General features: G+C 56.6%; 1 protein-coding gene across 4 annotated transcripts; it reads left to right on the top strand.

Moving 5' to 3' along the window:
- Positions 1–6,744: 6,744 nt before the first annotated feature.
- On the top strand, positions 6,745–26,817 carry CLUH (CLUH binding protein of NUMT mRNA). 4 transcript variants are annotated; one of them, XM_086686324.1, is made up of 26 exons: positions 6,745–6,958; positions 13,748–13,950; positions 14,098–14,269; positions 15,292–15,435; positions 15,634–15,758; positions 15,858–16,012; positions 16,094–16,219; positions 16,540–16,687; positions 16,902–16,994; positions 17,785–18,479; positions 19,355–19,578; positions 19,774–19,878; positions 20,013–20,113; positions 21,000–21,152; positions 21,245–21,307; positions 21,418–21,662; positions 21,894–21,978; positions 22,136–22,289; positions 22,369–22,508; positions 23,213–23,293; positions 23,368–23,493; positions 23,575–23,696; positions 23,954–24,047; positions 24,138–24,272; positions 24,372–24,445; positions 25,256–26,817. In XM_086686324.1, the coding sequence occupies exons 1-26, from the start codon at positions 6,859–6,861 to the stop codon at positions 25,440–25,442; spliced, it is 4,050 nt and encodes a 1,349-aa protein (XP_086542450.1). In that variant the 5' UTR covers positions 6,745–6,858; the 3' UTR covers positions 25,443–26,817. The 4 variants fall into 4 exon arrangements, with proteins under 4 accessions (XP_086542450.1, XP_086542451.1, XP_086542449.1 ...); XM_086686325.1 differs by having other exon boundaries at positions 19,777–19,878; XM_086686323.1 differs by lacking the exon at positions 6,745–6,958 and adding an exon at positions 10,419–11,161 and having other exon boundaries at positions 19,777–19,878.
- The last annotated feature ends 636 nt before the right edge of the window (positions 26,818–27,453 follow it).

The raw sequence follows: 27,453 nt of genomic DNA on the forward strand, positions 1-27,453 counted from the left end.
TCATAGTAAAATTAAAACCAAGAAATTGACATTGGTACATGATTAGTAAGACCACAGACCTTAGGGGTGCCTGGGTGGCTCAGTTGGTCGAGTGTCTGACTTTGGCTGGGGTCATGGTCTCCTGGCTCATGGGTTAGAGCCCCCAGTGGGGCTCTGTGCTGACAGCTCGGAGCCTGGAGCCTGCTTCAGATTCTGTGTCTTCTCTCTCTCTCTCTCCCTCTGCCCCTCCCCCACTTGCACTCTGTCTCTCTCTCTCCCTCTCTCTCTCTCTCTCTCTCAAAAATAAATAAATAAAAACATTTAAAAAAAAAGAAAAAAGAAAAAGACCACAGACCTTATTTGAATTTCACCAATTTTTTCACCAGTGCCAGTTCCAAGTTTTCTTTTCTTTTTTTTTTTTTTTTTAAGTTTATTTATTTACTTTGAGAAAGTGAGCACGCTGGGGAGGGGCAGAGAGAGGGAGAGAATTCCAAGCAGGCTCCACACTGCCAGCATAGAGCCCAATGAGGGGCTTGAACTCACAAACTGAGAGATCATGACCTGAGCCAAAATCTAGAGTCAGATGCTTAACAGACTAAGCCATCCAGGAGCCCCTGTTCCAGGTGTTCTATCCAGGATCCCATTGCATTTAGTTGCCTTTCCTTAGTCTCCTCAATCTGTGACATACTTTTATCCTTGTTTATTTATTTTTAAATGTTTATTTATTTATTTTGGAGAGAAAGAGTGAACACAGTGGGGGAGAGGCAGAGAGGGGGAGACACAGAATCCAAAGCAGGCTCCGGGCTCTGAGCTGTCAGCACAGAGCCCCACACAGGGCTTGAACTCACAAACCACAAGATCATGACTTGAGCCAAAGTCCAACACTCAGTCGACTGAGCCACCCAGGGGCCCCTGTGGCATGCTTTTTAAAGCCATTTTGAGTGTGGTTTTACTGGCTTGTTAGCCCCAAAAGTAAGAACAAATAATAAGTGTGGGGGGATAGGTGGACCACAGTCAATAAATTACACAAATAAAATATTTGTAGAGCTCTAGGGAGGGGGTAACCATTTCCAGCTGAGACCATAAAGGAGTTTGACAAAAACAGTGATATCTGAGCTTGACTGTAGACCTGGGATGGCTTCCACATCTGGCCTATGACACTCTTCCCAGGGAAGTTGGCATAAAGAAAGTATAAATGACTTACTCAAGGTAAGTAAGGAGGTTGCAGTGAAGGAGTCGGGGCTGGAGCTAGACTTGAAGTCACATGTATTGATTCCTACTCAGTGTGTCCATATGGAGCAGGCAGGCATGGGGCCTGGGCTGCCCCATCACAGTTCCTTGCTCTAGTCTCTGGGGGATCAGATTTGAACTCAGGATGGGCTAGGACCAGACCTGTAGCGATTCCCATTCTGAGAAGTGTGGCCCAGGTGTCTGCTGGTCTATTGCCTTTTATGAGAAGGAAAGCCCAGCCCTAGATAAGCATTTACCCAGGACTCTGGGGTCCCGTGTTCAATTCGAGAAAAAGGAGAGAAGGAGAAGAGAGAGAAGGAATTGGCCTTAGGGTCCCCTCACAAACCTCTGAGGGAATCTCGGCTGACCCTAGCCCAGAGAGATGGACTGTGCAATGTTTGTGCCACATAAGTCAGAGATTATGCATGCAAACCCCTCATTTTACACATGGAGGACTGAGGCCCAGGGCATCTCTATGACTGTCATCCCCTCCCTCCTGCCAGTTCGGCCCACACAGATTTGGGGTGGAAGAAGGTGAAGCATTTCCTCCCTATGGGTCACTAGAGTCAAGCCAGTGAGGTAGAGGACTCTCTCCTGCAATCCAGGAGTTTGGGTTCCTGCTCACCTCTCCAACCTGCTGGGAACTCTGAAAAGGAGAAGGGAAATAGGAATGCCCAGCCGAGTGGGTGTATCCATCATCACACTAATTAGGGAGGTGGGAGGCTTTAGGCAAGCTCATTATGCAGTCTAGGTCTCAGTCTTGATAAACCTCCCTTCATACTTAGCATCTTTACTCAGGAGTGTCACCCAGGCAGCCCTGAGGATGGGGACTATGTAACAGAAGCCTGCTAGGGAAAGGGGCAGGGGATCCGTGGAAGCTAAGTTGCACATTCTAGGGCTGCTGAGACTGGTTAGTGATTAGGCCCATGGACACGTTGGTCACTAGCACCCATGCTGACCAGTAGGCACTCAGCTCCTGACCATGGAGAGGACGGTAGAGGAAGGCTAGGGCATGGTACAGGCTGATACATCTCCAAGGCTCAGCCTGGGTCTCAGCCAGGTATTGTGGAAATGATCTGAAGCTCTGGATAAAAAAGTCAAAGCATACAGTTTGCAAAAGGGATGTCAGACATTACAAGGAAAACCCACATATTATTAACAATGATGGCGGGCGTCAAAGGTGAGCCCCTGGGTTGCTAGCGACATTCTGTCCTCAGCGTCCTGTGGAGGCCTCACAAATGACTGCTTAGTGCTCTCTACACCCAACTCATTCATTCAACCAGCAAATGTGCATTGAGCACCTACGCTGCACCAGGCTTTGGGAAGATGCTGGAGATGCCTAGATAAATAAGGCATGGTCTTGCTTTTAAGAAGTCCCCCAGGGGCGCCTGGGTGGCGCAGTCGGTTAAGCGTCCGACTTCAGCCAGGTCACGATCTCGTGGTCCGTGAGTTCGAGCCCCGCATCAGGCTCTGGGCTGATGGCTCAGAGCCTGGAGCCTGTTTCCGATTCTGTGTCTCCCTCTCTCTCTGCTCCTCCCCCATTCATGCTCTGTCTCTCTCTGTCCCAAAAATAAATAAACGTTGAAAAAAAAAAATTTAAGAAGTCCCCCAGTCTAGCCGCTGGATGCCTCACCTGAGAGCCAGACATGCCAGCTTGGCCAAGACAGTCTCAGTTTATGCTGCTTATCCCAATGCCATTATCAATAGTGTCCACTTTCGCTCTCAAAAGTGCCCTGGTTTGGAGAATAAATTACATGGTCACCTTAACCACAACATAATGTATAGGCACTGGTGGAAACAGTTGTGGAAAGTGGCAGGAGTAGTTGCTGTAAAGACCATGATGAAGAGGGGCGCCTGGTTGGTTCACTTGGTTAAGGAGCCGATTTTTGATTTCAGCTCAGGTCATGTTCTCACAGCTCTTTTTTTTTTTTTTTTTTTTTTTAATTTTTTTTTTTTTAACCTTTATTTATTTTTGAGACAGAGAGAGACAGAGCATGAATGGGGGAGGGGCAGGGAGAGAAGGAGACACAGAATCGGAAGCACGCTCCAGGCTCTGAGCCATCAGTGCAGAGCCCGACGCGGGGCTTGAACTCACGGACCGCGAGATCGTGACCTGAGCTGAAGTTGGACGCTTAACCAACTGAGCCACCCAGGCGTCCCAATGTTCTCACAGTTCTTGAGCTCAAGCCCTGCGTCGAGCCCTGCAGCGCCGTCAGCACGGAGCCCGTTTGCGGTTTGCAATTCTCTCTCTCCCTCTCGCTCTGCTCCTCCCTCCCTCAAAATGAGTAAATATATATATTTTTAAAGACCATGATGAAGAGACATGGGTGGAGGCAACCCGAAAGCAAGAAACTACTTAATATGTTATTGGAGGTTAGACCAGCAGACTACCGAGAAAATGGCCAGATGATGCTTTTTTGTGTGTATCTGTTTTCCTCTCATCAGGCTTACTGCTCCCAGCATTAAAATTGAGCTACGTTTCTGGTTATGAGTAACGTCACCAACATGGAAGGGGCTTCCACGTTCAGCTACACTGGACTAGGTACGGTTCTCCACATTCCTTGAACTTCATGGATACAAACAAAGTACCCATCAGCTGGGAGACTGGTTAAAAGAACATAATCGAGCCATAAAATGCAATGAGAAGGCTCTTTGTGTCCTGATACAGAACTATCTCCAGAATGTATTGCTAAGTAAAAAAAATCAGTGTAAAGAATAGCAGGTACGGGGGCGCCTGGGTGGCTCAGTCTGTTGAGCGTCCGACTTCGGTTCAGGTCACGATCTCACAGTTTGTGAGTTCAGGCCCCACATCGGGCTCTGTGCTGACAGCTCACAGCCTGGAGCCTGCTTCGGATTCTGTGTCTTCCTCTCTCTCTGCCCCTCCCCTGCTCATGTGCGCGTGCGTGCTTTCTCTCTCTCTCTGTCAAAAATAAATACACATTAAAAAAAATAGCAGGAACAGAGTGTTACCATTTGTGTAATTAAAGTGAAAAAATATGTACACACACTCACACTCCTATATACAAAGAATATAAAAGAACTGGTAACCTTGGTGGTCTGGGGCAGGTGAGATTTTTACTGTATAACCTTTCGTACTTTTCGAAAAAATGTTTTATTTATTTTTGAGAGAGTGCAAACAGGGGAGGGACAGAGAGAGAGGATCTGAAGTGGGCTCTGCACAGACAGCAGCGAGCCCAATGTGGGGATCAAACTCACAAACCATGAGATCATAACCCAAGCCAAAGTCAGACACTCAACTGACTGAGCCACCCTGGTGCCTCTGTACTTCTTGAAATTTGAACCATGTGAATATGTTACCTATTTACAATTCTAAATAAAATAAAAGTGGGGACAAAATAAATAACTGAGTGAATAAATTCCCAGAGTCCTTCCTTCTGTGTCTGCCCATATGATTCCTCTGACTTGCTTATTAAAATTCATCTTACCCTTTGAAACTCAGTTCAAAGCAGCCTCTTTCCAGAAGCCCTCCCTGACTGCCTTGCCTGCACAGTCAAAACAACCTTCTTTAAAGGCTTTTATTCTGCAATCTTGGACATGAAGCTGCTGTGTGCATCTCACTTCATCCACCAAATTGAAATTTCTCCTGGCAGTGACTGGCTCTGATTTTTTCTTTCTTTTTAATTTTTTAATATTTATTTATTTTTAATTTTTAAATTTATTTTTGAGAGAGGAGAGAGAGAGAGAGACAGACTGCAAATGGGGGGAGGGGCAGAGAGTGGGAGGTAGGATCTGAAACAGGCTCCAGGCTCTGAGCTGTCAGCACAGAGCCCAACGTGGGGCTCGAGCTAACTGCAATACCATGACCTGAGCCTAAGTTGGACGCTTAACCGACTGAGCCACCCAGGTGCCCCAAAAGTTTATTTATTTTTGAGAGAGAGACAGAGACAGAGAGACAGAGTGTGAGTGGGGGAGGGGCAGAGAGAGAGAGGGAGACATAGAATCCAAAGCAGGCTCTATCTAGGCTCTGAGCTGTCAGCACAGAGCCCAGGAGGGGCTCGAACTCATGAACCATGAAATCATGATCTGAGCCGAGGTCGGATGCTTAACCGATTGAGCGATCCAGGCACCCCTGGGTCTGATCATTTCTGATCTTCCTGAAGCACTGAGCTTTTGCAAGACTGAGTGAATCACAAGGGTTTTACACTACCTAAAGTGCTTTGATAACCACTATCTCCTCACAACAGTTAGGTGAGAGGCTAGACAGATGGGTGTTTTTATTTGACAAATGAAGCTCCTGAGCTTCATTTACTGGGGTGAAAGTCAAGTGCTATGCTCAAGGTTACAAAAACGGACAAGGTAGAGGTGGCAGGAGGCAGATTTCCAATCTAATCAAGTAGTAGGTTCATACACCTTCCTGACTGCTGGCCTTCCTTGTACACCCAGTAGTCAGGTCTTGCTTTTATTTCCAGGCTTCTTGTGCAATGGTTCAAATGTATCTGCCCCTGGTCTAGTTCAGGGCCCCCTCATCCCCCACACATCAGCCAGAGCATTTCTCACCTCCCTTCCTTCTGCTTAAATGCTTAAAGACTTTCACTAGCTCCTCTCCCCAGCACCTGTACTCCAGGACAAAGTCCACTTTTCTCTGCAATTTTTACGAGGCCCTAGGACCCGCCCTAGCCGGCCTCGGCAGCTTCAGCTTCCCAATTCCCATCAGATCCTGGCAAATGTCAGGAATATGCCTTAAACACTTTCCAGGCCTGTGCACGAAAGAAAGAAAGTCCCCACTCTCTCCACCTGGAGAATGTCAGCTCACTGGCAAGAGCTGGTAAAATGTCACCTGGGTAGCATTCTCTGACCTCACTCCTCAGTCTCCACCAAAACCCAACACCTAAACTAATGAAAGACTGTAAACAGTGTCTAGCCTGTAGATTTAGCCTGACCCAGCTCTACTTCTTGCTCTCTGTGTGACCTTGGTCTCAGCTTCCTCCACTGCGAAATGGGTATAATGTACCAGCCTGCAAGTAAGGACTCATCTGGTGGGAGGTGTCGGAGGCCGCTGGTAGGGGGGAGCACGGTGTAGCTCAGGGCAAAGTTTGGCGGCTCCATTTCTGACACTGCTTACCTTTTAGCTGCCCTGCACCCCTTCTTCAGGAAGCTAGACCCACCCCAGCCCCACCCTTTTTCAAGCTTGGTGAGGAGGGCGCTGTGGGTCACCGCAGATTAGAGACCGCGTGGTCATTTGGCTGATTTGCAATAGGAAGCAGAGGGCCATTGGGGGAGGGGACGCTGAGCAATGGCAGTCCTAGAAGAGTCACTACCCAAGGTCAGGGCGCCCGCGGGACAGGCTGAGAACGGCAAGGACGTCTCTCCGCAGCCCCGCCTCTCAAGGGGGCCAGAAGCCTCTCAGTACCCTGAGTCACAGTGCGTTCCCTTTAAGGCGTTCGGGAAAGTCACCGCCTTGGTGGACGGCCAATGAGGCGCGGTGCGTTTTGTCCCTCGCGGGCTTCCGTGGGCCGGGCCGGGCGCGGGGGCGGGGCAGGGGAGCGGCGGTGGGGTCAAAGGCTACAACGCGCACCACGTGGGCCGGTGACTCCGTCCTTCCCGCAGCGGCCGCGGCGCGCAGGGCACTTGGGTTAGTGGCGCGGCGGGCGGCGCGGACAGCCAAGCCGGACGCCCGCTCCCGCCGCCATGGTCATCAAAACGGACGAGTTGCCGGTCGCCGCCCCGGCCGACGGCGCCCGGGAGCCCAGCTCGCAGGCCGGTGGCAAGGGGCGGCCGGGCGCGGCCGGTGAGCGGGGCCGGGGCCAGCGGACAGCTGGGCGGGGAGGCTGGACGGGACAGAGCGGGCGGGTGGGTTCGGGCTTTACGGGGACCGCCGCTTTCCCTCCTCCCCGGGCCGGGTTGCATCTCCCCGGGCCGCCCCCGCCCTGAAGGTCACCTTCACTGTCGCCCCCGGCTGCGGCCTGGGATTCGCACGTGGGGTCCCGGGGAGGACAGCGTTAGGGGGGACACGTGCGCGCACACGCGGTTTCGGGGTGCGCCGCCGCCGCAGACCGGTGGAATCGGTGCCCCACCCCCTCCGCGCGCGGGCATGGGGAACCCTCGGGGCTGGGGTCACTGACACTTGGCTCCGTCCGGCACCCTTCGCGTAAGGATCTCAAGCATAATGTACCAGCCTGGAAGTACACAGCCTTTCTGTACACAGGGCTGCAGCCCTGCGAGTAAGGCTCAACCTGGGACTTCCCAGGTTTGGTCTGTGGGAAGAGCGCGAGCCGGGGGTGGGTGTGTATTGTGAGGGGGCTTCTCTAGTTCATTCCCAGAAACAATGCTTTAACCCCAGGTCTTCAGGCTCTGATGTCTTCCCTCTTAGGTGTTGGCAGGATCTGCAGACCTAAGGGTCTGCTTGCGTGGAGTCAAAGCCAAACTCCTTGGCAGGAGGAGGTGTTTGTGCCAGAACTTGATCATTAACCCGCCTTATTGCGAAAAGTGGATCAGCTCAGGATTGCTGTTTTTAAGGCAAAGGTCATTAGTGTGGAGTGGAGCTCCCAGCTGTCCCCCACGGGGGCTCTGTGGAGGTGGCTTTGGGAGTGGCTGCGGCTCTTCTCTGGTGGGTCCTGCTTCATCTATTTCTCCTGGGCTTCCTCTGTTCCTTCCATCATGTCTTAGACTCCAGCCTTGAGGCTGGAAGCCCTTTCCCAGGGCCTCAGTTGTCATCTCCAAATCATCCTCAGGACCTCGGGGCTGGGCTGTGGTCCTTCTCTCCCCTGGATGGTGGTGGGAATGTAGAACTACCCCTGTCTTCCACTCCCCCCAACTCTTCTCAGCAGGACTTGTCATCTTCAGCTCCCTTCCTAACTTCAGTGAGTCAGGATGGGACCAGTATTAAGTAGGCTCTCTGACCCTGTCACAGCATAGTTACCTTGTATTGGGGGTAGGTACTGTAGCAGCTTTGCTGATTGCTTAGATGAGGCCAGGGTTTGGGCAGAACAGCAGATGCTGATGACTCCAACCTGCCAGGCTTTGATCTGATGTGGCTGTGAATCAGTGGGGCAGGCCAGATAAGCGGAGGTCCGGTCTGGCAGATTTCCCTACTAGCAAAGAGACCTGAAGAGATAAAGTGACTAGCCCAAGGTCACACAGTGCTTTAGCTTCGGGGAGCATTTGGATTTCTAGCTTATGGTTGACATGCCAAGGCTTCCCTGATCTATCCCAGAGGAAGCCGGGACAGGCATGTTGGTTTGGATTATATGCTGAGAACATGGGGACTGAAGAGGGAAGAGTCTGCCGGAGGATTTCTCCGAGGGCTTGTGTAAAAAAGCCCCATCTCCACTATGTGCTGAGAGGCTCTGTCTGGGGCAACCTGGGTCAGGGGGAGGGCACAGCTGTTCATTTTCTGGAAACTGGGAGCATGATAGTGGTGGGACATTGGCTCCTTATGTCTCTGGGAAGCTAGGATAGATAATTAGGATTTGAATTACAGCCGGCCTGAATCTATTCAAAGAAGTTAGGGTGGCCTTAAATGGAGACACCCCCCCAACCCCCCAGCAGGCTCCCATCCAGACTTCTGACCCTTAGGACCCAGCTGTGGAAGGCTCTCCAGTCCCTTTGAGGAGGTAATCAAGGCCTTTTGGGGTGGGGGGCAAGGGTCAGTTACCTTCTTGGGAATAAAGCTGCTTTTAGGGGTTAAGAGAACAGGCAGGTTTTTCAAGTTCACAGTGGTGTGTCAAGTTCCTTCTGCCTAGGGGAGGGTTCCTTGGAGTTGAGGCCCAGACAGAGAAGGGGGCTGGCAGACTGGGAGGAGCTTGAAGGCTTAAGGGGAGCTCCCTGACAGAATCCTAAAGCTCTTGATTTGGGGAGGTCTGAGTAGACTGGCTTGAGGATCACTTAACTGTCTCCAGACCTTGCAGACATGTCTCTGGCCTGGGGGGAGAGAAGGAGACAGATGCCCATATCATCAGGGTCTTCTGCAGGCTGCCTGCCAACCCCTACCCTTTCCTTTGAAGCCCTGTTCCCTGGGAGGGGGTGATGTGTCTTTCCGGGCCTTACTTCCTGCTGGAGCCTCACCTGCTAAGGCCTTGACTGGGGCGGGGCCTGGCTCTGGCACATTCTACTGAGTGAGGCCATGCCAGGCTGGGGAAGACACAGAGGCCACCTGGGATGGCCTAAGTTTCTTTTCTAACTCCTCCTTTCTGCTGCTCATGGGGTCTCTGCTCCCAGGCCAGGACAGGGGTACACTTTATCTCCACATTCTGACCCAGTCAGTGAGAACTAGGGGTGTGTATATGCAGTGTGCAACTTGGGCCACCCCTTCCCATTCTGCAGAGAACCACCTTTTGTCCTTTCCCGAAGGCCCAGATCCTCAGGGCAGCCCCCTGGGATATGAGAGGGGGGGATGTAGAGGGTTGGAAGGGTGCTGTGGCTGGGGATCGATCTGCCTCCTGGACTAAGCCCTGAGGCCTGGAGGAGGAAGGGGTACTGTGTACCCAGTGGGTGCTGCAGCCTTAAGGAGTGGCACTCAGAGGCATGGGTTTGGGCATGTGACAGACCTCTCTTTTCTTGACCTGGCTTGGCTGCCTGTTGACTCCGGGTCTTGGGGCAGCTTGCTTCCTAGCCTTCTGGAGCCTAAGTTTCCTCAAGTGAGATGAGCTGGTTGAGCTGATTGAGGGACTTGCTGTGGGATGGGCCTAGAGTGAGCACTGACTTTCTGGGAACCAGAATGGAAATGGTTGTTGTTGCTACTCGGAGGTCATTGCCAGGCTGCTCTGCCCCACCCCCTTTTCCAGAGGGTTAGGATGTGATTGGGAAGAGGGCAGGATGAGAGGGGCTCTGCCTGGGCCTGGCCCTTCTTACCATCTGGCCAGTGTGTGTAGGCCTTTGTGGGGCCTGTGGAGAGGCTGAGGACCTGCTGTGTGCCTGGCCATCAGGGCTGCCTGGGACAGGACTGGACTGGAGGGGAGGGGGCCTGGAGTGAGCCTGGCTCCCCGCCCCCACTCTGGTTAGTATGGATGCCGGAGCAGTGCTGGCTGGGCCCTGGCAACAAGTCAGAGGCCCTGGGAAGGCGCCCTGGCGAGGCTGGGCATGTTCCTTCTCCACAGCCGAACAGCCTTCGGCCTCTTGCTGCCAGCTCTGTTTTCCCTGAGGGAGAGACTTGGTTTTCTCCTGGCAGCGCAGGGGCTGCTGGGAAGGGAAGACAGAGCCTGCCAGCTCCGTGGTGGAGCTGGAGGCCCGGGGCACGGGTGCAGTTGTCCTCTGGGAGATTGAGGGCCCATCCCCCCTCCCACTAGAACCTGTGACTGTCAGAAAGAGGAGAGCGGCCAGGTCACCTGCAGGGGGCAGCATGAGCCAGAAGCGTCAGCCAGCCACTTGACCCAGGAGGCAAGGTGCTCAGAGTCTGTGACTGGTGGACGGGGTGGCCACCTCATGGCCTGGGCCTGGGTCTGCACCAGCTGTTGCCGGCAGCTGGCTGAAGCGGTCCTGCCCACCTCCACTGGGGTTGGGGCCGAGGAGAGGACCCCTTTGCTGGGCCTTGCCCCTGTCAGCCTGTCCCCAGGGCCCTCAATCCTGAGAGGCCCAGGTACCCCAAGCTGGGCTGGGTTCTCCTGCCCCCCTAATGGCTTCGCTAGCAGTGACCCCCTTTTTGGTGGGTACAACGAAATAGGCCTGAGCACTGGTAGCAGCTCCACCTGGGGTCCTGGAGCCACTGGGGCCTCCTGGCCCACAGCCGTCCTTCTGGCCGACCTTGAGCAGGATGCGAGGCAGGGGGAGTGTGCCCTTCCCAGGGCTGCCCCAGCAGGCCTGGCCCCACTGAAACCCGAAGCCAGCCAGAGCTCCAGCCCTGGGCTGACCAGCTGCATGGGGGCGAGGATAGTGGTAGAGGCCAGAACAGGGGACTCAGGCAGTGCCGAGCCTGAGCTGGAGAGCTGGCTGCCTCGCTGCCATGGTGGTCCCGAGACTCCAGAGCCCAGGAGAGAGCAGCCTCCAACTGCACCAGGTGGGCTGTGGGGGGCAGCAAGCCAGGTGGTCAGCCTGTTGTGGGGGTATCACTTGGCCTTAATCCAGTGGTAGGGAGACCTTCAGGGTTTCTCAGAGGAAGGAGGAGGGGAATGGAGGCTACTGGGAACCAGCCATGGTCCTTTGAAATCTGATAGGGGATTGGGTACCCCTGGGACGTAACCTGGTGCTGAGGTACCTTCTGGGCAGGCAGGCTCCTGGTCCAAGGCGAGAGGGGTGGGAGCTGTGGCCACCTTTGCCTTTCTTCCCTGTCCCCCTTTCCCATCCCTCTTAGCCCAGACTCGGAGTGCAGGCTGCCTGTCTGGGGCCGGGTATCTGACTTCTCGCTTCTGGGGTCTTAGACCTCAAAACTGCTGTACCGTGCTGGGGGGAGCCCTTCTTGCATTTGCTCCTGTTCCAGGAGCTTTCCCACAGCAATGTCTTTCTCAAGGACCCAGTTAGGGGAAGTGCCTCATATCTGCCATTCCTCTTGCTGCCTTTTGGAAGCTGACCAAGCACCGCCCTTCTCCCCACCCTCCTGCTTGTTTGTCATAGAGTTAGCCTGATTCTCCCTTTGGGGTGGCCGCTTCCTTTAGGGGCTTGGGGTAGCACTGCCTGGGGCTGCGGGCTCACTAGAGAGAGGTCCTTGTGTGTCCTTGTGGTTTTCCAGAATTTTCCTTCCGGTCTGGAGGGGTGTGCTGTGGACAGGGACGGGGGCGATAACAGGCCTTGAAAATCCACAGTGGCCATGATTGAGGGCAGTGTGTTGGCATGGTGGTGTGGGCTCTTGACGGGGGATCTGGGGTCCACTGTTGACCTTGGACAAGCCTCTGAACTTTCCTGGGCCTCAGACATCCTTATTTGGGGAGAGGAGGAGGGAGCTATATCTCAGCTCCTGGCGGTCCTGTTTATCACTAAGCTGAGGGGACACGGGGAAGAGGGAGTGGCTTCTCTGCACGTCCCCGTGGTGTGCCCTTCTGTGCTGGGCTTATCTCCTTTCCTGAGGCCCCTGGCTCCACGTTTATGGTGGGTCTGGGTAGGGCCCACATAGGTCTGGGGAGAAGGCACCTCCTAACAGTAGGGCAGAAGAGGTGGGAGCAGAGCTGGGTGAGCTGACCTGTCTGGGGCTCTCAGACAAGCAAGGGGCCTGTTTGGTTTCCAGGCAGACCCTCGTGGAAAGGCCCCAGGGCCAAATGGGTATCCAGGCAGGCTTGTGTTTTGCCGGAGTGTTTGTGAGGAGGTCCTTGCTCCCCAGGGCAGGGAGGGAGCTCTCCTTTATTCCCTTTAGTGTCTGGGCAGAAAGGGAAGGTTTTGTTCCCTGCTTTCTTCTCTTCCCCACAGCTTGTGAATTGGGTGTTGTTCACAAATACTGGACTTAACTCCACATTTGCGGTAATTAATTCATTAATTCAGTGCCTTTTTGTTGAGTGCAGGAAAGATGGAAGGAAGATAGAGCTGCGAGTATGAAGAGTCCCCCAGAATGTCATAGAACAGTGTTCTGGGAGGTGTCACCATGTCTCTGGAGCAGTGAGGAGGCAGTAATCCTGTTGTCAGGGATCATTTGGGCAGGCTTTAGAGAAGGGGGTTTATTTCACCTGGGCCTTGATAGATGAGTAGGAGTTTGCCCGATGGAGTGGTATACTGAGGGCAGTGTAAACTACACAAAAGCACAGAGGTGGGAGGGAAGATGTGTAGCCTGCATGTCAGGCTTCCTGGTAGTTTGGTGTATCTCAGACCTTGACAAGGAGAGCGGCAAGAGTTGAGATGTACCTCAGGCTGCCTGAGAGCTTTGGCCTAAGAAGCTTGGATCTGGTTAGCAGTGGGTTCTGAGTGGTGACTTGAAATAGGGGATAGTGGCCTGTATTGGGGCCGTGGCTGCAGAGGCTGGGTTCCATGGCCTGCTTGGAGATTAGGTTGGGTGACTGGGGGTGGAGGGGCTTTCACCAAGCAGAGGCCAGCTTGTGGAGGAAGGTGAATTCCATGTCAACAGGATGAGTCTTTGGTGATGCCTAAGGGATGGCCACATGTTGAAAAGCTTGAGCGAGGCCTGGATTGGCCAGGTTAGCTGCATGATGGAGGGCATTTGAAGTCCTGGGAGATCAGGTGGGATGAGGAGAGGCTGGGGCCCCGGGATGCCCACGGCCTGGGCTACCGGAAGGGGATGGAGCTGGAGAGCAAAGAACATGCGAACAGTGGCTACCAGGGAAGGGGAGGAGAGAGTGAGCCATGGTGGGTGTCGCTGAGAAGTCCGACACCTCAAGGCCAGAGAAGACAGTTGGGTTTGGCCCTTGGGGTGGCTTTAGGGAGACTGATTTGGGTGGGTGTGCTCAGATGGAAGCCAGACTGGAGGACTGAGGAGCAGATGGCAAGGGAGGGCCCAGCATGTGGAAGGGAGAAGGCAGCGTCCTACAGGTGGCCAGGGTTGAGGGAGAGTTGTGTGCCCAGTGTGAATGGGACTGTGGAGTCCGGGGTGGGGCTGACTGAGTCTTGGGAGGAAATGCGGATGCCATTCTCTAGGGGCCGCGTCCACCCAGGTGGATGAGGCCGACGGCCCCACTTGACTCAGCTCCTTTCTTGTTACCCGCAGCGCTGCCATCAGTCATGCTACTGAATGGAGACTGTCCAGAGAGCCTAAAAAGGGAAGAAAGGGCTCCTGAGCCGCCCAGGGAAAATGGTCTGGATGAATCCGAGCCAGGAGAGGAGACGACTGGACAGGAGGTCATTGTCATTCAGGACACAGGCTTTTCTGTGAAGATCCTGGCACCTGGGATTGAGCCCTTCTCTTTACAGGTAAGTGGAGGAGGGTGCTGGGGACCAGAGCATGAGCCTGTTAGGATAAGGCTGGAAAGGCATGCCTGGTCATCACTTGTCCTAGCCTCATACTGTAGGGAAAGCGGTATGTCCTCACCAGGGTGGCTGGGGCCTTTTGCCTGGTAGGTGTCCCCCCAGGAGATGGTACAGGAGATCCACCAGGTACTCATGGACCGTGAAGACACGTGTCACCGCACCTGCTTCTCGCTGCACCTGGATGGCAACATGCTGGACCACTTCTCAGAGCTGCGCAGTGTCGAGGGGCTGCAGGAGGGCTCGGTGCTACGCGTGGTGGAAGGTTTGTCTGAAGTTGGGCAGCCTGCCAAGGGAGGGCGCACAGAGGTGGGGCCAGGTGGCACTCCACCCACCCCCACTGCTATCTCTGTGTCACAGATGAGTGCGTGGAGGCTCAGAACAGGGTGGACCTTGTGGAGGCAGGATTGGAGCCCAGGTCTGTTCCTCAGGCCTTCACACATGTGCCCTCCCACATTATCGGTTAAATATCAGAGTCATGATTTTTTTTTTTTTAAAATGGTACCAACCAAGGGCTTGTAATCAGCCTAGTCAAATTCTATAGACAGAAAAGTTAAATCTCATAAGGAAACTAAAGTTTCACGGCTCCCAAGTAGACAAGTCAGGCCCAGTGTGGAGTGAGCAGCTGGTGTGGTGAGACTGGTTGGTTATAAAAGCTCCCATGAACTTGGGTCCCCAGGGGAGAAGTAGCTCAGGGGTTCTGGGCAGTGTGTGAAGTTGTTGCAAACACATATGGAAAGATGGAACCCAGCTGTGCCCAAACTTGATGAGGAACCCTCTCTTCTCCCCCAAAAGAGTCTCCATTAAAATTCACAAAGTATATACTGGGGGGCAGTGTTGTAGTTATGGGTCCTGGTAAGTCCTCGGGCCACCCCTGTGCAAGGGCTGCCCTGGAAGAATAGGTCTGAGGCCGCAGTGCAGGGCCCAGCAGTTCCTTGGGCCTGCGTGCCTGTGACACTTGTGAATGAGAGCAGGGACCTTTCGGTGAGCTCCCTGAGGCCTGGGTGTGCTTCCAGAGGCATTTCTTGTGCCCTTTGACAGAAGGTTCTTTGCAGACAAGGATCTCTGCCTGTTAGCAAGCAGGTGTGTGTGTGTGTGTGTGTGTGTGTGTGTGTGTGTGTGTGTGTTGAATCCAGAACTCCAGCTTAATGTGCTTATAATGGAATTTGTAAGTGGAGGCCTAAAATTTGAAAATCAAGACTATCGTGGAAGCACCATGGCAGACTTCTCTGTACTGGGTGGGTTGTTGCAGCAGCGAGCAAGGCCTGCCTCTCATCCTCCCAACAGAGCCATACACGGTACGTGAGGCCCGCATCCACGTGCGCCATGTCCGAGACCTGCTCAAGAGCCTGGACCCATCTGATGCCTTCAACGGGGTTGATTGCAACTCCTTGTCCTTCCTGAGCGTCTTTACCGATGGCGACCTGGGAGGTGCAGGAGGCATTGGGACTGGGGGTTGGGCAGAGGATCTTAGAGCAGATTGGCCAGGGGCTGGTGAAGGGGCCATGGGCCGGGCCTTCCTAGCAGGAGGGGGCAGGGCTGGAGGCATCCAGACTGGGGCCATTTTAGGTGAGGAGATAGTTGGCCCCTGCGTGGCCCTGTGCTGACCACCAGCCTCGGGTCCCTTAGACAGCGGGAAGCGGAAGAAGGGCTTGGAGATGGACCCCATTGACTGCACACCACCTGAGTACATCCTTCCAGGGAGCCGAGAACGGCCGTTGTGTCCCCTGCAGCCCCAGAACCGTGACTGGAAGGTAGGACTCCAGAGCAGAGCCAGGGAGCAGCAGGTCTCTGGCTGGGCGGGAGCCACCTACCTGGAGGCCTGGCCTACTCATTCTTGGCCATGCTTGCAGCCCCTGCAGTGCCTGAAAGTTCTTACCATGAGTGGCTGGAACCCACCCCCTGGGAACCGCAAGATGCATGGGGACCTCATGTACCTGTTTGTGATCACAGCCGAGGACCGGCAAGTCAGCATCACGGCATCCACTCGGGGCTTTTACCTGAACCAGTGAGTCCCTGTTCAAGCCTGTTCCGGGTGTTTGGGCAGCCACCCAGGGTGCCCTGCGCAGCAATCACCCTCTTCCCACAGGTCCACGGCCTATCACTTCAATCCCAAGCCTGCCAGCCCCCGCTTCCTCAGCCATTCCCTAGTGGAGCTGCTCAACCAGATCAGCCCAACCTTCAAAAAAAACTTTGCCGTGCTGCAGAAGAAAAGGTGGTGTCTTTGCTCCGTCTCTGCCCCTTGCCTCACATCCCATGACGGGGTGGGGTGAGGCTACCAGCGTGAGCTCCATCACTTCTGCCCCAAGAAGCCATGCCCTCAGCCCCCAGCACCCCAGAGCCTCTCTTCAGGGAGCTGTTAGCCGGGCCCCAAGATGGCAGCCCTAGGAGAGGTGCCCATTTGCTTCTGTTAGACTTTCCGGTGGGGGGGTCTCGGCACAAAGACACAAGAGCTGGTGGGGGCTTCAGAGAAGGAGGCTACGACAGGGCTCTGAGCTTGGCAGGCTTTCCTATCTCCCCCTCTCCCTGCCACAGGGTCCAGCGCCACCCATTCGAGAGGATTGCCACCCCGTTCCAGGTGTACAGCTGGACAGCGCCCCAGGCAGAGCACGCTATGGACTGCGTGCGTGCGGAGGACGCCTACACCTCCAGGCTGGGCTATGAGGAGCACATCCCTGGACAGGTGCCTGCAGCCTGGCCCTGCCTGCCCCGGGCTCTTCTCTCCTCTCCCCTGCTGGGGGCCAGGCTGGGTTCTGTGTGCCTCCCTGGAGGCTCCATCTACTTGTCTGTCTCGTCCACTTGGGAGCCTGTGAGGCTGTCCACGGGGAGGTGGAGGAAGGGGCGCCCACAGTGGGTCTTGGGGCTGGGGCTGAGCCGGCATCTCCGTCCCTTTGCAGACCCGGGACTGGAACGAGGAGCTGCAGACGACAAGGGAACTGCCCCGCAAGAACCTGCCTGAGCGGCTCCTTCGAGAAAGAGCTATATTCAAGGTGCCTACGGCTCTCGTGCCTGACTGGCAGCCTCAGGCCTGTTTGTTGCCTGCCGAGATGTCCAGACAGGGTGCCTTGCAGGGCGTTGGCTAACTTCTCGCCTCCGGCAGAGCAGGCTACCCCAGTTCTGATTTTTGGCCTCTGTGACACTTGGGAGTCCATGGGCTGGGTGGGGTCAGGGGGACCTCCTTCCCTGTGGGCTGTGTGACAGGGTTCTTCCAGCCTCCCACCCGCCACTGTCTGCCTTCAGGACCTCGCCTGGACACACACGTGATGTTACCTAGAGAGATGAGGGAAAAAGAAGCTTTCAGAAAAGCCGTTTTTAATCTCCAATAATCTTACTGCCTAGAGATGGTAATGGTAAAAATAAGATCTAAGTGGTTTGAGTACGAACTTTGCCAGGGGCCGTGTCGTGTGTGATCGGCATATCTGTCAGACACCTTGTAAAGGTCGATAACTTTTGTCGTCGCTGTTTTATAGACAGAGAAAACAGGTCTGAGAGGTGACCTGGCCAACTTCACCTGGTACATAATTGGTGGATCGAAGACCTAGTCCAGCCCTTCTCTTTGTTAATCACTAAGCTCTGCTGTCTCTGAACATCAGTGTTAAATTTTTTTCAAAAAATGGGTTTCTTGTGCTTTTCCAAGTGTGAGGAAGCTAAGGTTAGAGCCCCCAGGCCCTCGGGGCCGTCCACTTGCCTCTGCTGTCTGGGTGAGCTTGGCCAGGTGGGCCCAAACCTGTGGCTCTCAGGGATGGCGCCTTTCTCACCCTCCCTACCTCGGCCCCTCAGGTGCACAGCGACTTCACGGCTGCAGCCACACGGGGCGCCATGGCGGTCATCGATGGCAACGTGATGGCCATCAACCCCAGCGAGGAGACCAAGATGCAGATGTTCATCTGGAATAACATCTTCTTTAGCCTGGGCTTTGATGTTCGTGACCACTACAAGGACTTCGGTGGGGATGTGGCGGCCTACGTGGCGCCCACCAATGACCTGAATGGTGTGCGCACATACAACGCCGTGGACGTGGAGGGGCTGTACACGCTGGGGACAGTGGTGGTGGATTACCGTGGCTACCGCGTCACAGCCCAGTCCATCATCCCTGGCATCCTGGAGCGGGACCAGGAGCAGAGTGTCATCTACGGCTCCATTGACTTTGGCAAGACGGTGATGTCGCACCCTCGATACCTGGAGCTGCTGGAACGTACTAGTCGGCCGCTCAAGATCCTGAGGCACCGGGTGCTCAACGACCGCGGCGAGGAGGTGGAGCTCTGTTCCTCCGTGGAGTGCAAGGGCATCATCGGCAATGACGGGCGCCACTACATCCTCGACCTGCTGCGCACCTTCCCCCCTGACCTCAACTTCCTGCCCGTGCCCGGCGAGACGCTGCCCGAGGAGTGCACCCGCGCCGGCTTCCCCCGGGCACACCGGCACAAGCTCTGTTGCCTGCGCCAGGAGCTGGTGGACGCCTTTGTGGAGCACAGGTGAGGGGCCAGGCTTTTGAGGGCACCCAACCAGTAGACAGTTCTGGGGTCTGGTCCTTGACGGGAGACGCTTTGGAAGGTGAAGAAGAGGGGCACCTGGGTGGCTCAGTCAGTTAAGCAACTGACTTCAGCTCAGGTCGTGATCTCGCGGTTTGTGAGTTCGAGCCCCGTGTGGGGCTCTGTGCGGACAGCTCGGATCCTGGAGCCTGCTTCGGATTCTGTGTCTCCCTCTCTCTCTGCCCCTCCCCCACTCACACTCTGTCTCTCTGTCAAAAATAAATATTAAAAAAAAAAAAAAAAAAAAGGTGAAGAAGAGCCAGCTTTGGCCCCAGTCATTACAGTCCCAGCACCGCACACTGTGACCTCACACTCCGCAACATGGACATCAGGAGCTTTATGTGGGTGGAAAATTAGCAGTCAGCTAGCCCAGTGGCTCTCGGCCGAAGCAGCACTCTTCCTCTGAGGAGCATATGGCAATCCACTAACGCGTTTTTAATGTTCCAGCGCCAGGCGGTGTCACCGCTGCTGGCATTTGGTGCTTAGGAGTCTGCCACATCGAATGCCCCTCACCACGATCAGTCTCCTCACAATGCCAGGGGGGATCTGTCTGTTTTGAGCTTGGCCTGCATGGAGCCCCTGGCCACTCCTTTGCTAACACTCCAGATGTCTTCCTTCTGTGGGGAAGATCCCGGGTGTGGCTGTGACCTGCTACTGCCTGATGGAGTTGCTGGGGTGGGAGGTGTCTGCGTGCTGACACAGACCAGGGGTCTGGGGCCTGCCCCTGGTCCCCGCAGCCAGTGGGAGGCTGCCAGGCCGGCGAGGCTCCCGCATACCGTCTTCCCATCTGGTGCTCTGCCCCGTCTGCTGCGCTCTAGGTACCTCCTCTTCATGAAGCTGGCTGCCCTGCAGTTGATGCAGCAGAAAGCCAGCAAGATGGAGAACCCCACCTCACTGGAAAATGGTGACCCCCCCTCCTCGGAACCTAAGCCTGAAGACCCTCCGGGGCCCGAGGCAGGAAGTGAGGAGGAAGGCGGCAGTGCTAGCGGCCTCGCCAAGGTGAAGGAGCTGGCGGAGACCATCGCCTCAGACGACGGGACAGGTGGGGCTGCTGTGCATGGGGGGAGCGGGGAGCCCCGGTTCTGTCCCGGCAGCTGGCGCCTGCCAGCGGTGGCTTGCCCCAGCCCTGAGAGAGGCCGGCAGATGTCTGCGCGGAGCCGGGGGAGGCCTGGGGTAGCACAGCCTCCCCCTCTGATGGTGGGGCGGGGCTACCTCCGAGCCGGCCGTGTCTCCGCAGCAGACCCTCGGAGCCGAGAGGTGATCCGCAACGCGTGCAAGGCAGTCGGCTCCATCAGCTGCACAGCCTTTGACGTCCGCTTCAACCCTGACATCTTCTCACCAGGCAAGTGTTACATTAGGACGGGCAGGATACCGTGGGGGTCATCTTGGGGCCCTTGGTCTGGCGGGTGCTGGCCTTTATCTTGCCACCCCTGCATCCCTTCTGCCTGGCTCAGGCCTCTGCTGTCCCTCCCACAGGGGTTCGTTTCCCCGAGTCCTGCCAGGAGGAAGTTCGGGACCAGAAGCAGCTGCTGAAAGACGCCGCCGCCTTCCTGCTGTCCTGCCAGATCCCCGGCTTGGTGAGGGAGGGGCCACAAGGGTGGGGGGCTGCACAGGGCATGCTGTTAAAGGGCCTGGTGCTTCATCCATCTGATTCTGGAAGCTTGTGGAACCTTCGCAGGAGTAACTCCCTTAGACCTGCTGATCTGTGAGGCAGGCGGGGCAGAGTGCTTGTCACCCTCGTACATACAGATGGGGCTGCTGACCCAGAGAGGCCAAGGGAGGCCTCGGGCGCAGGCTCTGCTTCGCTGGGCCTGCCACAGGGGCCGGCAGCTGGGGGTCTGGTCCTCCGAGTCCCTGTGTGATGAGACAGCTGACAGAGGGGGCACTGGGGCATCTGGAAAAAAAGGTTGGGGGAGGGTCCTGTCCTCACCCTTGTAAGCTTAGTACATAGGCTTCTTGGATGATGGAGCCCCTGCTCCCTACTGAGGTAGCCCCACAGTCGGGTGGCACACCGGTCTCGGATCTATGAGCCCAGTGTTCTGTGCCAGCTGCCCTGGCCCCCAGCCTGTTCTCTCTGAGGCTTGACAGCTGTGACCCCCCAAGTGGCTGCCTCTGCCCTATCCTGCGTGGTCCGGGGAGAACCTGTGCTGCCTGTTGGGCTCTGCCAGTGGGGCTCCCTCACCTCTGCTCCCCTGCTGGGAAGCACCTGCTTCCTTGTGACTGCCATCCCATTTTCCTGTCGCTTGTGCAGAAGGCTGGGGGGGTTGGGGGGGGGCACGTTCTCACGTCCTGGCTGCCACTTTGTTTTTTTCCCTCTTCCCAACTGGGAGCTGGGGTCTTAGTCCCCTCCTTCCCTCAGGGCCTCAGGATGGCATGAGCTCCCCACTCCCCTCCCCCGGAAGACCCAGGGTGGGAGGAGGCAGAGGGCCCAGGCTGGGGGCCCTGACCTGCTGCAGCCCGCAGGTGAAGGACTGCATAGACCATGCGGTGCTGCCCATGGATGGGGCCACGCTGGCTGAGGTGATGCGCCAGCGTGGCATCAACATGCGCTACCTGGGCAAGGTGCTGGACCTGGTGCTCCGGAGCCCGGCCCGAGAACAGCTGGACCACATCTATGTGAGTGATGCTCGGGGCGGCCAGGCCGTGAGGCATTGGGGCTGGATGGAGGCCTGGGGCCCAACCAAGACTCCCTTCTTGAACCCTTGCAGAAAATTGGCATTGGAGAGCTCATCACCCGTTCTGCCAAGCACATCTTCAAGACCTACTTACAGGTATTGCTGTTCCCACCACAGCCTGGGGGTGGGGGGTGGCGGGTGGGATGGGCAAGAGCCCTGGGCTGGGGCCTGAGGGCCCTTGTGACTTGAGTCGAACCTCCTCGCAGGGAGTGGAGCTCTCGGGCCTCTCGGCTGCCATCAGCCACTTTCTGAACTGCTTCCTGAGCTCCTACCCCAACCCTGTGGCCCACTTGCCCGCCGACGAGCTGATCTCTAAGAAGAGGAACAGGAGGAGGAGAAACCGCCCCCCGGGGGCAGCAGATAACACGGCCTGGGCTGTCATGACCCCCCAGGAGCTCTGGAAGAACATCTGCCAGGAGGCCAAGAACTACTTTGGCTTCAGCCTCGAGTGGTGCGTGGCAGCATGGGGTGTTGGGCTCTCCGCGGCCGCGGCGCGGGGGCAGCGGTTGCAGGGTGGGGGCTGGGACTGGAGGGAGGGAGCAGTGGAGGGCTGCTTGCCGGGGTGATGAGGGGATGGGAGCTGGTACTTGGGCTTGGTCCTTTGGTGGGGAGGCAGCCGTTGACTCAGGGGGCAGAGACGGGGGCTGGGCCGCCCAGGCCCACCTGCCACCTCCCCCCACAGCGAGACCGTGGACCAGGCTGTGGAGACCTATGGGCTGCAGAAGATAACGCTGCTGCGGGAAATCTCCCTGAAAACCGGAATCCAGGTGTGGATGATTCAGGGGGTCCCTCCTAGCTCCCGCAGGGTCGGCAGGAGCGTGGGGGGAAGTGGCCTTCTCTCGACGTGGGGTGCTCAGTCGGGAGGTGCTGGCCGTTTGAGCCCAGGGTTGAGGCCACCTTCGGGCTTTGGGCTGTGTCCCCCAGATCCTGCTGAAGGAGTACAGCTTTGACAGCCGCCACAAACCCGCCTTCACCGAGGAGGATGTGCTCAATATCTTCCCCGTGGTCAAGCATGTCAACCCGAAGGCCTCGGATGCCTTCCACTTCTTCCAGAGTGGGCAGGCCAAAGTACAGCAGGGTGCGTGGCCAGGTGTGGCTGGGGGGTGGGGGTCCCCTGGCCCGGCCCTGACCTTGCCGCCCTTGGGGGTGCCCTGCAGGCTTCCTGAAGGAGGGCTGTGAGCTCATCAATGAGGCCCTGAACCTGTTTAACAACGTGTACGGAGCCATGCACGTGGAGATCTGTGCCTGCTTGCGCCTCCTTGCTCGTCTCCACTACATTATGGGTGACTACGCCGAGGTGGGCCTTGAGCACCCTCCGGGCTGTGTCCACAGAGGCCGTGGGGCCCGGCCTGGCGCTGGGGGATGGCAAGTGAGGGAGCTGGGGCCATGTTCTCACTCCGTGCCGCAGGAGGTGGGAGCCCAGGCCTGGGGACCTGAGCCCCAACGGTGGGGCTCAAGGACGCCGTTCTCCTCAGGGGGTCCCCTGGGAGGATCAGGCAGAGACCAGGGAGACCCTGGGGAGTTGCTTGTCCTGCCTGGGAGAGCTGCCTCGCTCGCAGACGGAGTGCTTCCTGGGGACGCTGGGAACGATAGTCTGAGGCTCACGGTGCCAGGTGCCTTGTAAGAGCCACGGGGAAGCTGTCGGGAACGTCGCTAAGCATTCCTTGGCCTGCTGGCGACCACCTGCCTTGTCATGGGGCGGGTGCACTGTAGGCCTCCGCTTGTCCTTCAACCGTAGACTCTTTCATTTATGTGTGCCTTTTTTTTTATTATTACTGTTTTAGATTTATACCTAAGCATAGATTTTGTTGGGGCGAGAGACTCAAGGCGAGCTATTTAAAAATGCCTCGGAGTGGGGCCTGGCCTTCCATGCTCACAGCAGCTGAGTTGTGACCACTTCTCTGCTGAGGAGGCTGCGCTGCTCGAGGGCTGCTTGGGGGCCGGGCAGACTTGATGTGGGGCGGTACCCGCGCTGGGATGACAATTCCCCACCTCTCCCAGGCCCTGAGTAACCAGCAGAAGGCTGTGCTGATGAGCGAGCGAGTGATGGGCATCGAGCACCCCAATACCATCCAGGAATATGTGAGCAGTTGGGGGCGTGGGTGGGGGGTTGCGCTGGGACCCAGGACCCTCTCCTGACTCCGCTGCCCCTGCAGATGCACCTGGCCCTGTACTGCTTCGCCAGCAGCCAGCTGTCCACGGCCCTGAGCCTGCTGTACCGCGCCCGCTACCTCACACTGCTGGTGTTCGGGGAGGACCACCCCGAGATGGCGCTGCTGGACGTGAGTGCTGGGGAGGGGCAGCGGGGCTAGCCCTCAGCCTAGCGAAGCGGCACTGACCGGGGCCCTCCCGACCGCCCCCAGAACAACATCGGGCTGGTGCTGCACGGAGTGATGGAATATGACCTGTCGCTGCGCTTCCTGGAGAATGCGCTGGCTGTCAGCACCAAGTACCACGGGCCCAAGTCCCTCAAGGTGGCCCTCAGGTGAGAGCCCATGCTGGGTTAAGGGCATGGGGCACCCAGGGCCGCAGGGACACGGTCCCGGAAGGCACTTCGATTGAGGGTGGACATGGGATCCGGCAGCCTGTCTTCCATCTGACTCCTGAGGGATTTTCTGTCAACTTGCGTCTCTTCTCCGAGTCCCGGGCTTCTTTGTTGCCCTTGGGTGGATTCCAGAGTAGTCCGAGCCCCTGTGCCAGGCCCACTCATGTCCCTTCTGCGCCCTGCACGCCTCCTTGCAGCCACCACCTTGTCGCCCGGGTCTACGAGAGCAAAGCCGAGTTCCGGTCAGCCCTGCAGCACGAGAAGGAGGGCTACACCATCTACAAGACCCAGGTGGGCCACGGCAGGGGCTGAGGGGGCGGCGCCGGGCCCTTGGGCCGTGGCTTCGCTGACCCCTTCCTGCCTGTGCCACCTACCCCGTAGCTGGGCGAGGACCACGAGAAGACCAAGGAGAGCTCCGAGTACCTCAAGTGCCTGACCCAGCAGGCCGTGGCCCTGCAGCGCACCATGAACGAGATCTACCGCAGCGGCTCCAGCGCCAACATCCCGCCCCTCAAGGTATGCTGCCCCCCCCCCCCCAACTGCATGTGCACCCGCCCTACCCCCCACCCTCCGGCTTCCCTGGGCGCTCACCGGCTCATTGGCGCCGCCCCTCAGTTCACAGCCCCCAGCATGGCCAGTGTCTTGGAACAGCTCAATGTCATCAACGGCATCCTCTTCATTCCTCTCAGGTGAGGCCCCCGCTCCGCTTGCACTCAACTCCCACGTGGAAGCGGGCTTTCGGTTTTTCTTTTTAAAATCTGTAATTGGTTGTTGTGGCTCAGAACTGAGAAGTACAGCCAGTGGTAAGAAGTTCCCGGTGAATCTTTTCAGGAAATAGCCATGTAGTTGAGCAAGCACATGTCTGTAATCTTTTCCCTTTTTTTATTTGCACAAAAATTGTAGCAGACCGCCCACGTGGCCGTATCTTTCTGCACTTACTGTCCCTTAGCAGCCTTTTCCTTGTCAGTACGTAAGAGCAGCTTTGTTCTTTCTCTGGTTTCCCGCTGCCTCCGTGTGGGGATGTGTCTCACACCTGGACCCTGAGGGTCCTGCTGTGGCTCTTAGAACAGCGCTGCCTTCGTGGGCTTCTCGGTCCTGCTGCCCTTCCACCGGCGGAGGACGTGGGTTCGGTCAGCCAGGGACTGGGGTGCTGACAGCGTACCTGCCGCGTGTGTGGCCCCCGCCCCACTGCCACCTTCCGTGTGTGATCTGCTGTGGGACAGACCACGTGGTGCTGTGGATCGGAAGTGAGGGTAAAGGTTGAGCAGGAGCCGGGCCTTAACTGAAGGCTGTGTCGAGTGCACCATGTTCTTACTGTCTTCGCGCTTAGGGGCCTTTTTGCTTTTTGCGGAGTGGAGCGCTTGTTCCACACGTCTCTCCCCCCACTGCAAAGAGCGGAGCCTGATCTTGCCCCAGGTTCAATTTTAACCAAGGCCAGTAAGGTGAGAGGGCCCAGGCTTGCTCTGACACCTGCCCTTCATCCCTGTCCTTCTACTCAGCCAAAAAGACTTGGAGAACCTGAAAGCCGAGGTGGCACGGCGGCACCAGCTCCAGGAGGCCGGCAAAAACAGGGATAAGGCTGAGGAGCCCATGGCCACCGAGCCTGAGCCAGCGGGGGTCCCAGAGGATTCAGCCTCCCAGCCCCAGGCCGCCAAGGACCCTTCTTCCCCGGGCTTGCAGGGGTAGGAAGGGAGAGACAGACGGACAGTCAGCCAGCTGCCCCGTTACCCGGTGATCCAGACTCCAGGAGAAGGGGGGGCGTGCCCTACAGATCAGGAGAGGGAACCAGTCCCTCTTCTGCCATGTTTCCAACCCCAACCCCACCCCAGCATCCTCCTGGGACCCTGGCCTGGCCTGCCTGCCCCCCCCCCCCCCCAAAGATGTTTTTGCACTGGTTCAATGAATATACGATGCAGAGGCCTAATTGAAGACACGCAAATGAAGTGTGTGGGCATCGGCTCCCAGTCGGGGGGGGCAGGTGCCCCCTCCAGCCCCCCCATCCACAAGCAGGTGTGTGCGAGCGAGTCCGTGCCCGTGAGTGTCTCGATCCGTCCTTCCTAACTTGTACATAGCCCCGTGTCGGTTCTGAGTGGATGACGTGAAGATGAGATTTCTCAGGTCATTTGAATGTTTGACATTATGGCTGCTGCTTCTGCTGCCTCTGCCCCTGGGCCCAGCCTGGCTTAGAGTCCAGGTTTGAAGCCAAAAAGAGGGGAGCTTTCCTGTGTCCTGGGAGGGGGAGTCCGAGCTCTGTGGCAGGGCTGGAGGGTTGGGGGTGCACTTTAGCTTTGTGGTGAGGCAAGAGCTGCAGGGGCTTTACCCGTTGTGACTGGGCCTTGCCTTGCCAGGCTGGGGGGGGAAGGGGGAAAGGGCGGGCAGTGGTGGCTCCCTAGACACCCTGTTCCTGGCCCTGGCCTGTCTGCCCTTGGGCCCCAGCGGGAGGCAATGCCTCCCCACTTCCTGCCCCTCAGCAGGAGACAACTTTAGGGGCTACAGTCTGAATGTATCCTTCTCCCCATTTTAACCGGAGCTGCCTGACGCACAGTAGGGCCGGGGCAGGTGAGGGGCTGGGGCAGCCGGGGCTGAATCATGGATCCTGAGGGGAATTTACTAGATACAGGAGTGATTGCCACTTGTTTGTGGAGCCCAGCTCCCTACCTGGTCCTTGTCACACAAGCACCTCCTACAGAGAGTAGCTCTGGGGCGGGGGGTGGGGGGACCACCGTGGAAGGTAGTGGCTCCCACGAGCCCCAGCTGCTCCCTCTCCCGCCCTCCTGCGCCGCTTCCCTGTGCCTGCTGTTAGAGCCCTGATGGGGTGGGGTGGGGTGGGGGGGTCGCCGCCCTGGTGAGCTTGAGGGAGCCGGTCAGGGCTTGGGCCTCTGCCCCGGGGGCTTTGTGGGGAGCTGCGGATGGGTATGGTCTGTCCAGATACCTTGTTTCAAAGGCAGTGGGTGTGAGCTGGCAAGCGAAGCCTCCCCACCGCTGATCAAGAACTTTTTCTTGTTTTTAAACCATCACGTCTTCATTTCACATTGGAATAAAGTGAGTTTTTGAAACCTGCTGCCCCAGCCTCTCCCGTGTGTTCTGTACCAGTCTTGTTGTTGCCAGAAATATTACTAGTAGAAGGGGTGTTTTGTTTTGTTTTTTAATCTTATTTAAAACCAAGTTAGTTAACATAGTGTAATAATGGTTTCAGGAGTAGAATTTAGTGATTCATCACTTACATATAAATAGAAGAGTTTTTTTTTTTTTAATGTTTTTATTTTTGAGACAGAGACAGAGCATGAACGGGGGAGGGGCAGAGAGAGAGGGAGACACAGAATCGGAAACAGGCTCCAGGCTCTGAGCCATCAGCCCAGAGCCCGACGCGGGGCTCGAACTCACGGACCGCAAGATCGTGACCTGAGCTGAAGTCGGATGCTTAACCGACTGCGCCACCCAGGCGCCCCTAGAAGAGTTTTTTAAAGCATATGAATATCAATTAGTTTAAATTCAACATTGTCCTTATAATGTTGAAGTGGGAGGAGAGGGTAGAGTCATAGGCACCCAGCTAGGGTTTACCTGCCAGTCATTAGACCCAGAAGAATGGCCCAACAGATAAATGTCACCTGTTGGTCACAGAATTAGAGGCTGGGAATCTCTCCTCCATAGAGCTGTGTGTGGTACATGTTAGAGTGACGGCCAGTTGGGGTGAGGG

This window comes from Puma concolor, chromosome E1 (assembly GCF_028749965.1).
Source record: "Puma concolor isolate L17-30 chromosome E1, mPumCon1.1.hap2, whole genome shotgun sequence".
NCBI lineage: Eukaryota > Metazoa > Chordata > Mammalia > Carnivora > Felidae > Puma > Puma concolor.

Coding starts and splice junctions, on each gene's coding strand:
- CLUH (XM_086686322.1), top strand. CDS start 10,591: ATGGCCTGGGCCTGGGTCTGCACCAGCTGTTGCCGGCAGCTGGCTGAA. Junction 24,273..24,371: donor CCAACATCCCGCCCCTCAAG/GTATGCTGCCCC, acceptor GCCGCCCCTCAG/TTCACAGCCCCCAGCATGGC. Junction 24,446..25,255: donor ATCCTCTTCATTCCTCTCAG/GTGAGGCCCCCG, acceptor CCTTCTACTCAG/CCAAAAAGACTTGGAGAACC.